Source organism: Lepisosteus oculatus, chromosome 4 (assembly GCF_040954835.1).
Source record: "Lepisosteus oculatus isolate fLepOcu1 chromosome 4, fLepOcu1.hap2, whole genome shotgun sequence".
NCBI lineage: Eukaryota > Metazoa > Chordata > Actinopteri > Semionotiformes > Lepisosteidae > Lepisosteus > Lepisosteus oculatus.
The window spans coordinates 4,555,895-4,568,414 of NC_090699.1; the positions used below are offsets into that span (position 1 = coordinate 4,555,895).

The window sequence follows — 12,520 nt, forward strand, 5'->3', positions numbered from 1 at the left end:
TTCTGGACTCAAGAACTCAATAACCCTAGACACTAGGGCTTAAAACAGCATCTCTATCATCAAGAAGATACAGACCTACCTGCAGCACTGCACAGCCACTGCCATTCTGAAACACAGAGATACAGACACTGTTAATCACAGACACACACTGGAACACAGTGATACAGACACTGTTAATCACAGTCACACACTGGAACACAGAGATACAGACACTGTTAATCACAGTTACACACTGGAGCACAGAGACACAGACACTGTTAATCACAATCACACACTGGACCACAGAGATACAGACACTGTTAATCACAGTCACACACTGGAGCACAGAGACACAGACACTGTTAATCACAGTCACACACTGGAACACAGAGATACAGACACTGTTAATCCCAGTCACCCACTGGCACACAGAGACACAGACACTGTAAATCACAGTCAAACACTGGAACACAGAGATACAGACACTGTTAATCACAGTCACACACTGGAACACACAGATACAGACACTGTTAATCACAGACTCACACTGGAAAACAGAGATACAGACACTGTTAATCACAGTCACACACTGGGCTCCATAATCGAGACAGAGGTGTCACGACAGTTTTCATTATGAATCTCATAGTACCAAAATTCAGGGGGTCAGAGGTAATGAAATTCACTAGAGACCAGTAATGCTCTCTTGAACTGGTTTCTTTCAAGAGACTAAAAGTTAAAATTACAAGAGAACTTCAGACATACTGTATTAGTATAAAAAAAAATCAGAAGCTCAGCTTCATTCACACTGAAACCAATGTGAAACCTCCTCTTTATTGATCATGTTCTAAGAATTGAAAAAATACATTAGTAATAGAACTATATAAGAATGGACTTCTGTTATGTATTATTTTTTTGGTTTATTGTTAGTGTTGCCCAGGTCTTCCTGATCCAACAGAATTGCCCTTTAGGGAGCTCCTGCCCCCCAGTTCCCCAGTTTAAATACCCCTCTGTCCTCCACACACACTGACAGGGAGAGAGCTGGAGCCCAGCAGGAGCTGTGACTTTACACACAGTGGACTTACGCAGGTCAGGGATGGGGCTGCCTTCACCTGTACAGAAGAAAGGACAGGGTCAGTACTGAGCTGTAGTGTCCTGGGGGACACTGTGTCCAGCACAGACAATACTGGGGTTATACCCCAGACAGGTGAGCAGGGCAAAGGTCATGTAAAGATATAGTTTATAGTGTGACAGCGTGTGGGTTATCAGGCTGTGTTGTTTGCTAGATTTATGTCTAATATCTCTGAAGAAGATCGAGCACCAGTGTGAAAACAGCTCACAGCCAGCAGCCCACTGAGACCCAGCAGTGTGAGCCTGGCCAGTACCTGGAGGGGAGAATCCTGGGAGAGCTGAGGCTGCTGCTGGAAGAGGTGTTAGTGGGGCTGGTAGGGGGGGCTCACCCTGCAAGCCCCAGTACAGTGATTGGGACACATATTATTGTTATTATGTAGGATCATGAGGTCAGCAGTGAAATAATGTTCTTACCAGCAGTTGTGTAAATATTGTAATAACAGATTTTGTAATCTCTGTTTATTAACATGCTCCACTGTGTAGGACTCATGATTCGTACCCATGATATGTAGTCTCCTACAGACTGTGAGCTTTTCATAGTAAAATGGTTTTGATTAAGGTTGGGTGATTTTATAGCTCAGTCAGTCCAGCACAGACATGGTTCCACTGGCTGAATGACAACATGATCACTGTGGAAGGAGATGAGGTTTTCCACAGGAACACAATGTGAACCTGCAGTCAATCTCAGTTTACACTGATTCTCATTCTCCTTACTCTTTTATCAGTGTATTTCTCACCAGGAATCAATACTCATTAATATTAGTGCTCAATAGCAGTACTGTGTCTGTATCTTCAACAGGAAACAGACCTACCTGCAGAACTGCACAGCCACTGCCATTCTGAAACACAGAGATACAAACACTGTAAATCACAATCACACACTGGAGCACAGAGATACAGACACTGTTAATCACAGTCACACACTGGAACACAGAGACACAGCCACTGTTAATCACAGTCACACACTGGTAGTAAGATGTCAGTACAGTCAGGGCTGTTTCACACAGTGTACATACGTGATTTAGGAATAGGAGCTCGCTTCACAGCATCTGCAGAGAGAGAGAGTAGATCTTTATTGTATTAAAAACCATTATTGCTTCTTACCTGTTATTATAGCAGAGTTTATCCTACAGTCTGCAGTCAGTCCATTTCAGGATCCCCAGTCTCCACTGCAGTGTGGATCAGAGTGTCAAGACTGAGCAGCACAAGGCAATAAGACACACAGACACATCACAGGACACCCTGGAGTCTGGTGCTTGAGCCATTGAGAGAGATATGAAATACAGTCTGCTTTCCACAGCAGTGAATGTTGTTTCATATTTAAAGAAACATCATTGTTACAGAATTCTTTTCATTGTTCAGTCAGATGATCAACAGTATAGCTGCTTTCACGGTGATCAGTATCATATTCATATCATATCATATTCTGTTCAGTAAAATATAATTAGTGTTTGTATTTGTGGATCTTTGATCATACACTCACAGAAGATCACTTACTCTGTTCTGTAAGGATGACAGGGATGGCTTTAAGACTGAGCATTAGTGATGGTAATTTTGGGCCTGGAAATGTACTCGAGCTGTGCAACACAAGCTGTGCCACAGTAACACACAAACGCCCTGCTGGTGTGGAAACTGATAGGGGGCTGACACACCATGTATATACACACCCACCTGACAGGTCAGTCTGAACATTTGATATAACTGTAAAAAATGTATGAACTGTCAGGGTGTCTGTGGGGGTCAGTGTTAAAGAGGGATCTTTGAACTTCAATTTCTTTACAATTGTGACTCCTGATGTCTGTTTCCTGTTGCTATTGTTCCTCACAGCAGCTCAGGGGCAGCGTATGATCTCATTGACAATAATGAAGAACAGACACAGGTAGAACATCCATCTGCCCATTTCTATCCACTGTGTCCAGTACAGGGAAGTGGAGAGTAAAGAGCCTGACCAGGCAAACAGCGGGCACAAGACAGGGTACCCCTGACATGACCCCAGTCCATCGCAGGGCAGACAGAAACAGACACACTCACAACAGGGCCAGTTTTCCCTGAAGCCAGTTCACCCAGTATACCAGCATGACTTTGGACTGTGGAAGGAAACCCACTCAATCATGGGAAGAACATACAAACTCCACTGGGATAGCACAAGAGGTCCAGAATTGAACCCAGGGACCCAAAGGTGCAAGACAGCAATACTGACCACTGTGCCGTCCTATTGCTCACACGAGGGACATGTTGACATGAAACCTGACAGCTCAGTGATGTGGAGCTCCTGTGTTCACATCACTGGCCCTCAGCTGTACTGTGTCTGTGTGTTAATAGAGCTCACTTCTCTGACAGAGTGAGCAGCACTGGAGTCCCTTGCAATCATCACATCACTGCTTTAACACAGGGTCAGGGTGTTAATCCATTACAGTCTGAGTGTGTTAGAGGGCAAGAGACACCTGTGGGAGTTACTGTAGGAAGTACAAGTTCAGTTCAGTTGAATTAATCTCAGTACAGGACAGTCCAGTACTCTACTCTTCAGTACTGTGGGGGTCACTGTCGTTCACACACTCTGAGGTTCTCACCCATTTCTGCTTGAACAACAGGAATTCCTGTAAATAATAATATATCGATTAGACAATCCAGCACACTGATATAAAACAAAAATAATTACAGTACATTGATATAATCTTTTAACAAGATCATCTTGTAATTGCAGTTTGACAAAAGTGTCTAATTACTTTCAGTCCATTTTTAGATGAAATTAAGTAATGCTGAGAAAACATACATTTTCCATAATGTGAGCAAAGTACAAAGAAACAAACAGGAAATTGTTTAATGTGACCACACTTCAGAATACCTCCAGAGAACACATTGATCTACTCACCATTTACTGCATTGATATAATATATTTCAGATTCCCACAGTGTCTCCTCTTCTGTAAGAAACAGACAGTATCACTGACACAGACTTCTGCACTGACACTCTCCTGGGGTCTACAGTTCTAAATATGATGTACACTCACCCCTGATATCGAGAGGAGGTATCCTGTGTTGCTCAAACACTGTCATATAGTGGGATTTTAAACCCATTCTAGCACAGATATTCAGACACACAAATACAGAATATTTAATGAGCACATACTGTCCATTCTTCTCCACTGGATCACCAGAAGTACTGATGCTGCTACTGTAAAAGCTGCTGTTAGGAAGAGAGTCACCATCCATCTAGAGGGAGCAGGGAAATAGTCTCCTGGAAAACAGAATAAATAATTAGATTCATATTCAGAATAAACTATATGAATGTAGTGTGATGGAGTGACGGCAGCCGAACACACCCGTTCTGTGCTGTCAGTCAGTGCTGGTTTCCATGTATGTGCAATCAGACACCTGGATCATCTGGGCAGTTTGCCTCAGGTGGGTCAGGTTATTTAAAGTCTGCTCTGACAGTGCTTAGTTCCTGTTTCCACTTGGATTCCTGACCTGGCTTGACTTGACCTCATTCCCAGATCACCCCTCTGCCTGTTACACTCCTGTGTGTTTACTGCACACACTACACCGCCTGTCCTCACTCCTGTGTGTTTACTGCACACACTACACTGCCTGTCCTCACTCCTGTGTGTTTACTGCACACACTACACCGCCTGTCCTCACTCCTGTGTGTTTACTGCACACACCACACTGCCTGTCCCCACTCCTGTGTGTTTACTGCACACACCACACCGCCTGTCCCCACTCCTGTGTGTTTACTGCACACACCACACCGCCTGTCCTCACTCCTGTGTGTTTACTGCACACACCACACTGCCTGTCCCCACTCCTGTGTGTTTACTGCACACACCACACCGCCTGTCCTCACTCCTGTGTGTTTACTGCACACACCACACCGCCTGTCCTCACTCCTGTGTGTTTACTGCACACACTGCACCACCTGTCCTCACTCCTGTGTGTTTACTGCACACACCACACTGCCTGTCCTCACTCCTGTGTGTTTACTGCACACACCACACCGCCTGTCCCCACTCCTGTGTGTTTACTGCACACACCACACCGCCTGTCCTCACTCCTGTGTGTTTACTGCACACACCACACCGCCTGTCCTCACTCCTGTGTGTTTACTGCACACACCACACCGCCTGTCCTCACTCCTGTGTGTTTACTGCACACACCACACCGCCTGTCCTCACTCCTGTGTGTTTACTGCACACACCACACCGCCTGTCCTCACTCCTGTGTGTTTACTGCACACACCACACCGCCTGTCCTCACTCCTGTGTGTTTACTGCACACACCGCACTGCCTGTCCCCACTCCTGTGTGTTTACTGCACACACCACACCGCCTGTCCTCACTCCTGTGTGTTTACTGCACACACTGCACCACCTGTCCTCACTCCTGTGTGTTTACTGCACACACCACACTGCCTGTCCTCACTCCTGTGTGTTTACTGCACACACCACACCGCCTGTCCCCACTCCTGTGTGTTTACTGCACACACCACACCGCCTGTCCTCACTCCTGTGTGTTTACTGCACACACCACACTGCCTGTCCTCACTCCTGTGTGTTTACTGCACACACCACACCGCCTGTCCCCACTCCTGTGTGTTTACTGCACACACCACACCGCCTGTCCTCACTCCTGTGTGTTTACTGCACACACCACACCTCCTGTCCTCACTCCTGTGTGTTTACTGCACACACCACACCGCCTGTCCTCACTCCTGTGTGTTTACTGCACACACCACACCGCCTGTCCCCACTCCTGTGTGTTTACTGCACACACCACACTGCCTGTCCTCACTCCTGTGTGTTTACTGCACACACCACACCGCCTGTCCTCACTCCTGTGTGTTTACTGCACACACCACACCACCTGTCCCCACTCCTGTGTGTTTACTGCACACACCACACCGCCTGTCCCCTCTCCAGTTTGCTCCCCTCCTGCACTCAGGTTCACTTCACTCCCACAGACCGCTGCTCAGCTCCTCCTTCAGTGACATCACATGTAGTACGAAGTCAGCTATCAAGATACCTTTATTATGTACTAACTATTTCTGGAAGTATTTATATAATACAATGAATTTCAGTTCTTTCATAATAAGCTCCTAGTGCAGGTTGTGCTCAGTGTTCCAGGTGTTTTATATCCTGCGTGTGTGTTATACCTCAGCTGTGTTACAGGTGAGCTCCAGTGTTCATGTTTAATACTCACTGGGTATGTGGAGCTGAGATCCCCAGTCTGGCTCAGGAAGAGCACTTCTCACCAGGCAGGAGAAGATGTTGGACTCCTGTTTGACTGGGATGTAGCTGCTGACACTGAGGAGCCCCTGACTGTCCGTGTCCACTGTGGGGGACTGTGATGTCACCTCGTTTCCATCCCTGTCTGTCCAGATCACTGCAGGTTGAGGGAACCAGCCCTCTGATCTGCACAGCAGCTGGGCCTGATCTCCTCCAGGGGAATGGAGAGACACTGAGGGCTGGGAGCCCAGGGCTGTGGATTCAACACAACAGGAGACATTTCACAGCTGATAAAAGCACACTGGATTACAGTAAATGTAGCTTTATTAGTGTGTCCTTCAGAACACACACAGACATGATAAAGACATGTTTGCAAACAATCATTTAAACTTGTTCCTCTGTCAGGTTTTAAATGTTTAAATACAGCTTTTCCATCCAGGATTACAGTTGATCTATCACCAAATTAACTGAGTGATGACGTTTGAAATTATGTTTAGTGTTGTGTTGTGCTGCGCTGTATACTGTTGAGCTGTGTAATTATGTATTCTATCATGTAGTGTTCTTCTGTACTGTATTGTGTAGTGCTGTGCTGATGATGAGATACAGTAGTGTCAAATTTTGTTTCTGCTCTTCTTGACGCTGACAGAAGCCAAGACACTGAGTGTGTTAATGTGAGGACTGAGCTGGACACAGGAACCTCAGTGCTCTCTCATGTCCCTGCCTGTACAGAATGGGGATGTGTGTAGTGTAGTACTGTGTTGTGTAGCGCTGTATTCACACTCAGTGTGTTCATGTGAGGACGGAGCTGACATCACAACACAGGAACCTCAGTGCTCTCTCATGTCCCTGCCTGTACAGGTGTGTGTAGTGTAGTACTGTGTTGTGTAGCGCTGTATTCACACTCAGTGTGTTCATGTGAGGACTGAGCTGACATCACAACACAGGAACCTCAGTGCTCTCTCATGTCCCTGCCTGTACAGGTGTGTGTAGTGTAGTACTGTGTTGTGTAGCGCTGTATTCACACTCAGTGTGTTCATGTGAGGACTGAGCTGACATCACAACACAGGAACCTCAGTGCTCTCTCATGTCCCTGCCTGTACAGATCAGGGGTGTGTGTAGTGTAGTACTGTGTTGTGTAGCGCTGTATTCACACTCAGTGCGTTAATGTGAGGACTGAGCTGACATCACAACACAGGACTAGGTGTGTGTAGTTTGGTGTTAAACTGTGTTGCATAGTTTTGTATTGTGTTGTGTAGTATAGTGTGGTTTTTCTCAACACTCTGAGTTCTTTAATTTACTGTGATTTTATCCATCTGTGATCTTTGTGGCTTTCTTCCTGAATGGAAAAACATTATAATTGAAAATTCAGGTGTCTGAAGTCAGTGATTATTAAGGACTCAGCTCACTGCAGCTTTTTCAGTGTTTTACAATACATTTATAACTGTTCCCACTGTGACTTGATGTGAATTAAAGAACCTGTTAAGTTGTTCACTTCAGTTTTATCCAGTGTATTATTGTGTAGCTGGACTATTGTGTAAAACCTGTGCTGAATTTGAAGGTATTAACAGTATCTAATATCATCTCCTTTAGCAAAGACAAATCATATTAGTATTAGAGGATTTCTCTATGGAGAAAAAATATTTAAAATACACTAATGCTTATTTAGAAACAATGAAACATAACATAGGAATTTATATTTTATATATATATTATTTCACAGTCAAGATCAATTTGAGCTGTGTTCAATACATCAGTACTGTTGTCATTATTTAATGTGTTATTATTCATCATTACTGTGAAAGTGCTCATTTTTACTGTGCAGTGATCAGTGACTCACCATAAATATAACTGTGGTAAAAACTGAAAGACACTCACCTCTAACAACCAGCTCAATAACAGTGTTATCCTCCATCTGTTCAGACCCTACCACGCATATGTACTGTCCACGGTCAGAACGTCTCACATCTCTCAGTGTTAAAGACACATTGCCTCTGTGGAGCTCCTGCAGGAATAGACCAGCCCTGTCCCTGTAGGCTGGGTTTTGTCTTTGAATGCCCAATTCGTACAAACAAACAGGATTATCAAAATCATCTCTGAACCACCTGATCTGTAGGTCCACAGCACTGCTGGCTGGTGAGAGGTAACAGGGCAGGACAGCATCTTCACCAGGGAAAACAAACACAGGAGCAGCTGGACCATGAACCTGAAACCTCTCTGAAAGAGAAAGAGCACAGCTGACACGAGTCTTCAACCTCAACACAGACCCACACTCTGAGACAAACTGTAGACTCATCACTGTCAGGATAAAGCAGAGCAGCTCAGTGACACACAGTGTTTTCTACAAACATCCCATCACTGATTCAGACCCACATGTGACTGAGGAGCACTGAGGATCAGTGAGTCTCATCTCACCATCTGCTCCTCTTCCTCACACCAGTGTTTCCCAAACTGGGGTCTGGATCTCTCACCCAGGACCCTCAAATCCTCACCTTCACTCCCTGATAGCAGAGCTGTGACTGTGTTCACTGAGGATCTGTTACTCTGCAGTGACAGTAGAGGGTTAAATCAGGCTCTTTATCTGTGTCTGTCTCTGCTCTCTGGTCCTTTATATAGTGAAACACTTCACATACAGAACCCAGATTGAACTGCTGATTAATACATCTGATAAACAACAGGCAAGATCCAGTCAGGCTCCTTCTACAAGTGTTGGCTGTAACATCTCTCCATCTTCCACAAACACACTTCTGACACATTGTAATGTCCTGTGTGGTGTTGGGTCACTCCAGGACTCCCTCTGTAAGTGATGAGTACCTGATGTAGCCAACATTAACTCCCAAACTGAGGCACAGACTGGCAGAGAGGGTGAAGCAGCTCTCAGGTCAGCAGTGTGACTTGGCCATGATTGACACTGTCTCTGGGTCTGTCAGCTCATCCCACCGGTGCTCAGGGGTCTGATGACAGAGTGACTCAGTGGAGGACACTGATCCCAGACTGACACACAACATCATGAGCAGAAGAAAGGCTGATGACAAGAACAGACTGTTCAGCCCATCAGTGCTCATCACTGCCCTGCACTTTCACAGCACCAGGCTCAGATGTGAAAGTTCAGAGTCTGTGCCTCCACTGTGTGTCCTGGTGATGTGTTAATACCTCCCAGTGATGCTGCTGATACAGTCAGTCTGGTTACATGGGGCTCCAGTGCAGCTGATTGACCTAAGAGCCCAAGACCTGAGAGCAGAAGTCTGGAACCCTGATCCAGTGGTGTCTTCCTGCTGCCGCCTGCCTTCAGTGTCACAGATCCTTCCCTCTGTCTGCTATCATCCAGTCACAACACCATTCCTTCTCAGCTGTCCTCCCCAAATTATAACCTAACTCCTCCTTTTCCTGCTCTTGCCCTCCTGCCTCTACCCCTGACGTTCTGTCTGGTTCAGTCCTGTATATTCTAACATGTTCAATATATTCAGATTTCTCTGTTCATCTGGTGTCCTACCTGTAGAACAGTAAGCAGGCGTCCAACCATATCTTCTCTCTCTCCTGTCCCCTGAAGTCCCACACAGTTTAATGGTAGTCCAGATTTTCCAATTCCCTCAAGACTCATATTCCTTTGCTCCACAATTCACAACTCCTCGTTCCAAGGACTCTGGAACTCCTCTCTCTACACTCCCTAGATGCCTTGATGCTCATCCTGCCTCCTGTTCCCCTCTTACTGCAGGGGCACATTAAACAAAGTGCAGACATGAATCTGGTCTGTCTCCTCATTCACTCTACTCGCTCCTCCCAATCCAGAAAAGCTCACTGCAGCCTCTGTCTGCTCTTTTGAAATGTACTGAACCACATTGTTCCCAGTGTGTCAAGATCCTTATCTTCTGTGATCTCCATTTCAAAAACTGGAGTTCAACTCACTGTGGATAAAACATCTGTTCCTCCTGCCATCACTGAATTCCTTGGAATTACTCAGTTCAGAAGAGTTTTCCCTCCTTCCTTCACCAAAAAGCTTGACTGCATTCAATTGAATTTTTTTAGTAATTTGTCCACTAGGTCTGCACAATCCATGTCTTGCTCTTATCACTCTTGTCTTTGCTGAGTCAACTCAACAATGTGATGAAAATCATTCCCAGAGACAGAACATCCATTTGTATTGTGTAGATCTAATCTAGACAACAGTCAGGCCAGATAAATGTTACAATCTTTATGTTATCAGCTTCAAAAATTTTATTCTTGGAAACTGTAGTGAGATTTTCAGTCATCAGTGTGAAATCAGAGATCTGGTCAGGTTATTGATTAAAATACCAATAAGAGTCTCACTGTACCTGATCCTGAGACACAGGACTGGTGGAGAAACAGCAGAGTCACAAAGAGCCACTGTGACTGGTCAGACTCCATCTCTGAAACAAAGAAACACTGTGAAGTAAGAAAGACACACTTATGAGTTACACGTCACATCTAAAATAAAGAAACACTTGGACAGAGATCAAATGTCTCTGAAAGATACAGGCAATAAACTTTACTGAAGCACAGTTGACACTACTTCTGCAACTGTATCTGACTGATCTCACTGTCACTCCAGCACACAGCAGCTTCAGTCCTGACCTGACTGTTCACTCACACACTGCTGGATGTGACTGATCTCACTGTCACTCCAGCACACAGCAGCTTCAGTCCTGACCTGACTGTTCACTCACACACTGCTGGACCTGACTGATCTCACTGTCACTCCAGCACACAGCAGCTTCAGTCCTGACCTGACTGTTCACTCACACACTGCTGTACCTGACTGATCTCACTGTCACTCCAGCACACAGCAGCTACTACTCTGACTCTACCCATGCACTGTAAAGAAAGGAACAGCACTTTATTTGACAATACAATGTGTGGAAATAGAGCAGGGTTTCCAATCTCCCTTTACAGATGGACAATAACATACCAGATTCACACTCACCTTTTTCTATACATACATTGTCATTGATCTCTGCAGTACTAAACACATTGTATTGAATGAAACCTACAAGGTTCAGAAATATATATATATAATGTTTCTTGTCTTCTTATACAGCTAGACAATAACAAAGCAGATTTATACTCTCCTGTTTTTATACTAACAGGATGTTTACAGTATTAATTACAGTCCAGATTCAGAGTGAAGTTTTTTGTCTTTGCAGTGATGAGAGATGTTGTTCTGAGAGAGAGAAACGCCATTCAACTACAGGAAACACAAAGTGAAAGAAAAACCTTCAGCAGGAGCCATGAAATGTACTGTTTGCCTGTTAGATCCAATACAGTGGAAATCCAGTGAAAACAGTGATATCCAGACCTTCAGATTCAGATTAATAATTACAGAGAAAATGCAGTGAAAACTGTGATATTATACACCTTCAGATACACATTAATAATTAATCAGTCGTGTGAATATCTGTACGGTCTGACTGCTACAGGACAGGCCTCACCCTACAGTACACTGTGCTGTTAACTGATGTGAGAATGACAGGATACTTACAGGCTGGATACTCTGATCATACTGGTCTGAGCTCCACTTTCTATTGTTCAGAAAGAAGTGATTGTCTGAGGCCTTTTTCTCATTAGATTTGAAAAGCGACCTGCTCACTTTACTTCTGACACCCTCTTTATCGCAGTAAAGGACTATTTTCACTTTCACTTACAGAGAGGCAGGAGGATTCTGGGAAACTGGGCAGTGGCTTCAGGCTGTGTTGTTGTGATCATGCAGCTTCAGCACAGATCAGTGTTCAAGAACGCAGGAGCTCTGGGACTTTTCTGTAAAACAAGTATATCAAGCTGAAGCCCAGCTCCTCTTGTCCACAGTCTGCAAGATGTGGCTCTTCTCTCTCTTAAAGGAGAAGTTCAGCTCCTGATTGCCTTCCTGTGAGGCTGTGAGATCCTGAGTGAGGGAAAGGAGCTGTCAGGATAGGATGTGTGTAGCATTAGCCTCCTCCTGACTAAATAAAACCTTCTGGGAGAAAAGGGATTTGTCCAGAGTCCAGTCTGGAAGGAGAGTGTGTGAGAGCTCCAGTAGAGAGATCTTGTCTCTAGTGATGATGAGGCAGGTTTACAGGCCTGTGGGCTCTGCAAGTGAGGGGTGCTTGAGAACAGAAGGGGCTCACAGGTGCTGGACAGGGGGGCTGTGTGCTGGTTCCTTTGCCAGGTTCAATGGTGATGAAGGAACAACCAGCTGCACCAG

The 12,520-nt window shown here is 45.1% G+C and overlaps 2 protein-coding genes and 1 long non-coding RNA gene across 5 annotated transcripts in view; all 3 read right to left on the reverse strand.

Moving 5' to 3' along the window:
* The window catches only part of LOC107076383 (butyrophilin subfamily 1 member A1-like), an 86,794-nt gene extending 74,809 nt beyond the window's left edge, over positions 1 to 11,985 (reverse strand). Inside the window, exons 1-5 of one of the 3 annotated variants that reach the window (XM_069187897.1) lie at positions 11,822 to 11,985; positions 11,412 to 11,527; positions 10,638 to 10,712; positions 8,203 to 8,541; positions 6,302 to 6,580 (exon numbers count right to left, since the gene is read on the reverse strand). In XM_069187897.1, coding sequence (XP_069043998.1) covers positions 6,302 to 6,580; positions 8,203 to 8,541; positions 10,638 to 10,710 — 691 coding nt within the window. In that variant the 5' untranslated portion in view covers positions 10,711 to 10,712; positions 11,412 to 11,527; positions 11,822 to 11,985. Of the gene's footprint in view, positions 1 to 6,301; positions 6,581 to 8,202; positions 8,542 to 9,817; positions 9,882 to 10,637; positions 10,713 to 11,411; positions 11,528 to 11,821 lie in introns of those variants that run through there. The other 2 variants (XM_069187898.1, XM_069187899.1) reach the window with 2 other exon arrangements.
* The window catches only part of LOC138238196 (fructose-bisphosphate aldolase A-like), a 216,302-nt gene that overhangs the window by 92,435 nt on the left and 111,347 nt on the right, over positions 1 to 12,520 (reverse strand). The window lies entirely within an intron of this gene.
* On the reverse strand, positions 2,124 to 4,225 carry LOC138238079 (uncharacterized). The gene is made up of 3 exons (XR_011189265.1): positions 3,980 to 4,225; positions 3,678 to 3,704; positions 2,124 to 2,156 (listed from the first exon to the last, which is right to left on the reverse strand). It is a non-coding gene; the product is annotated as an uncharacterized lncRNA (long non-coding RNA).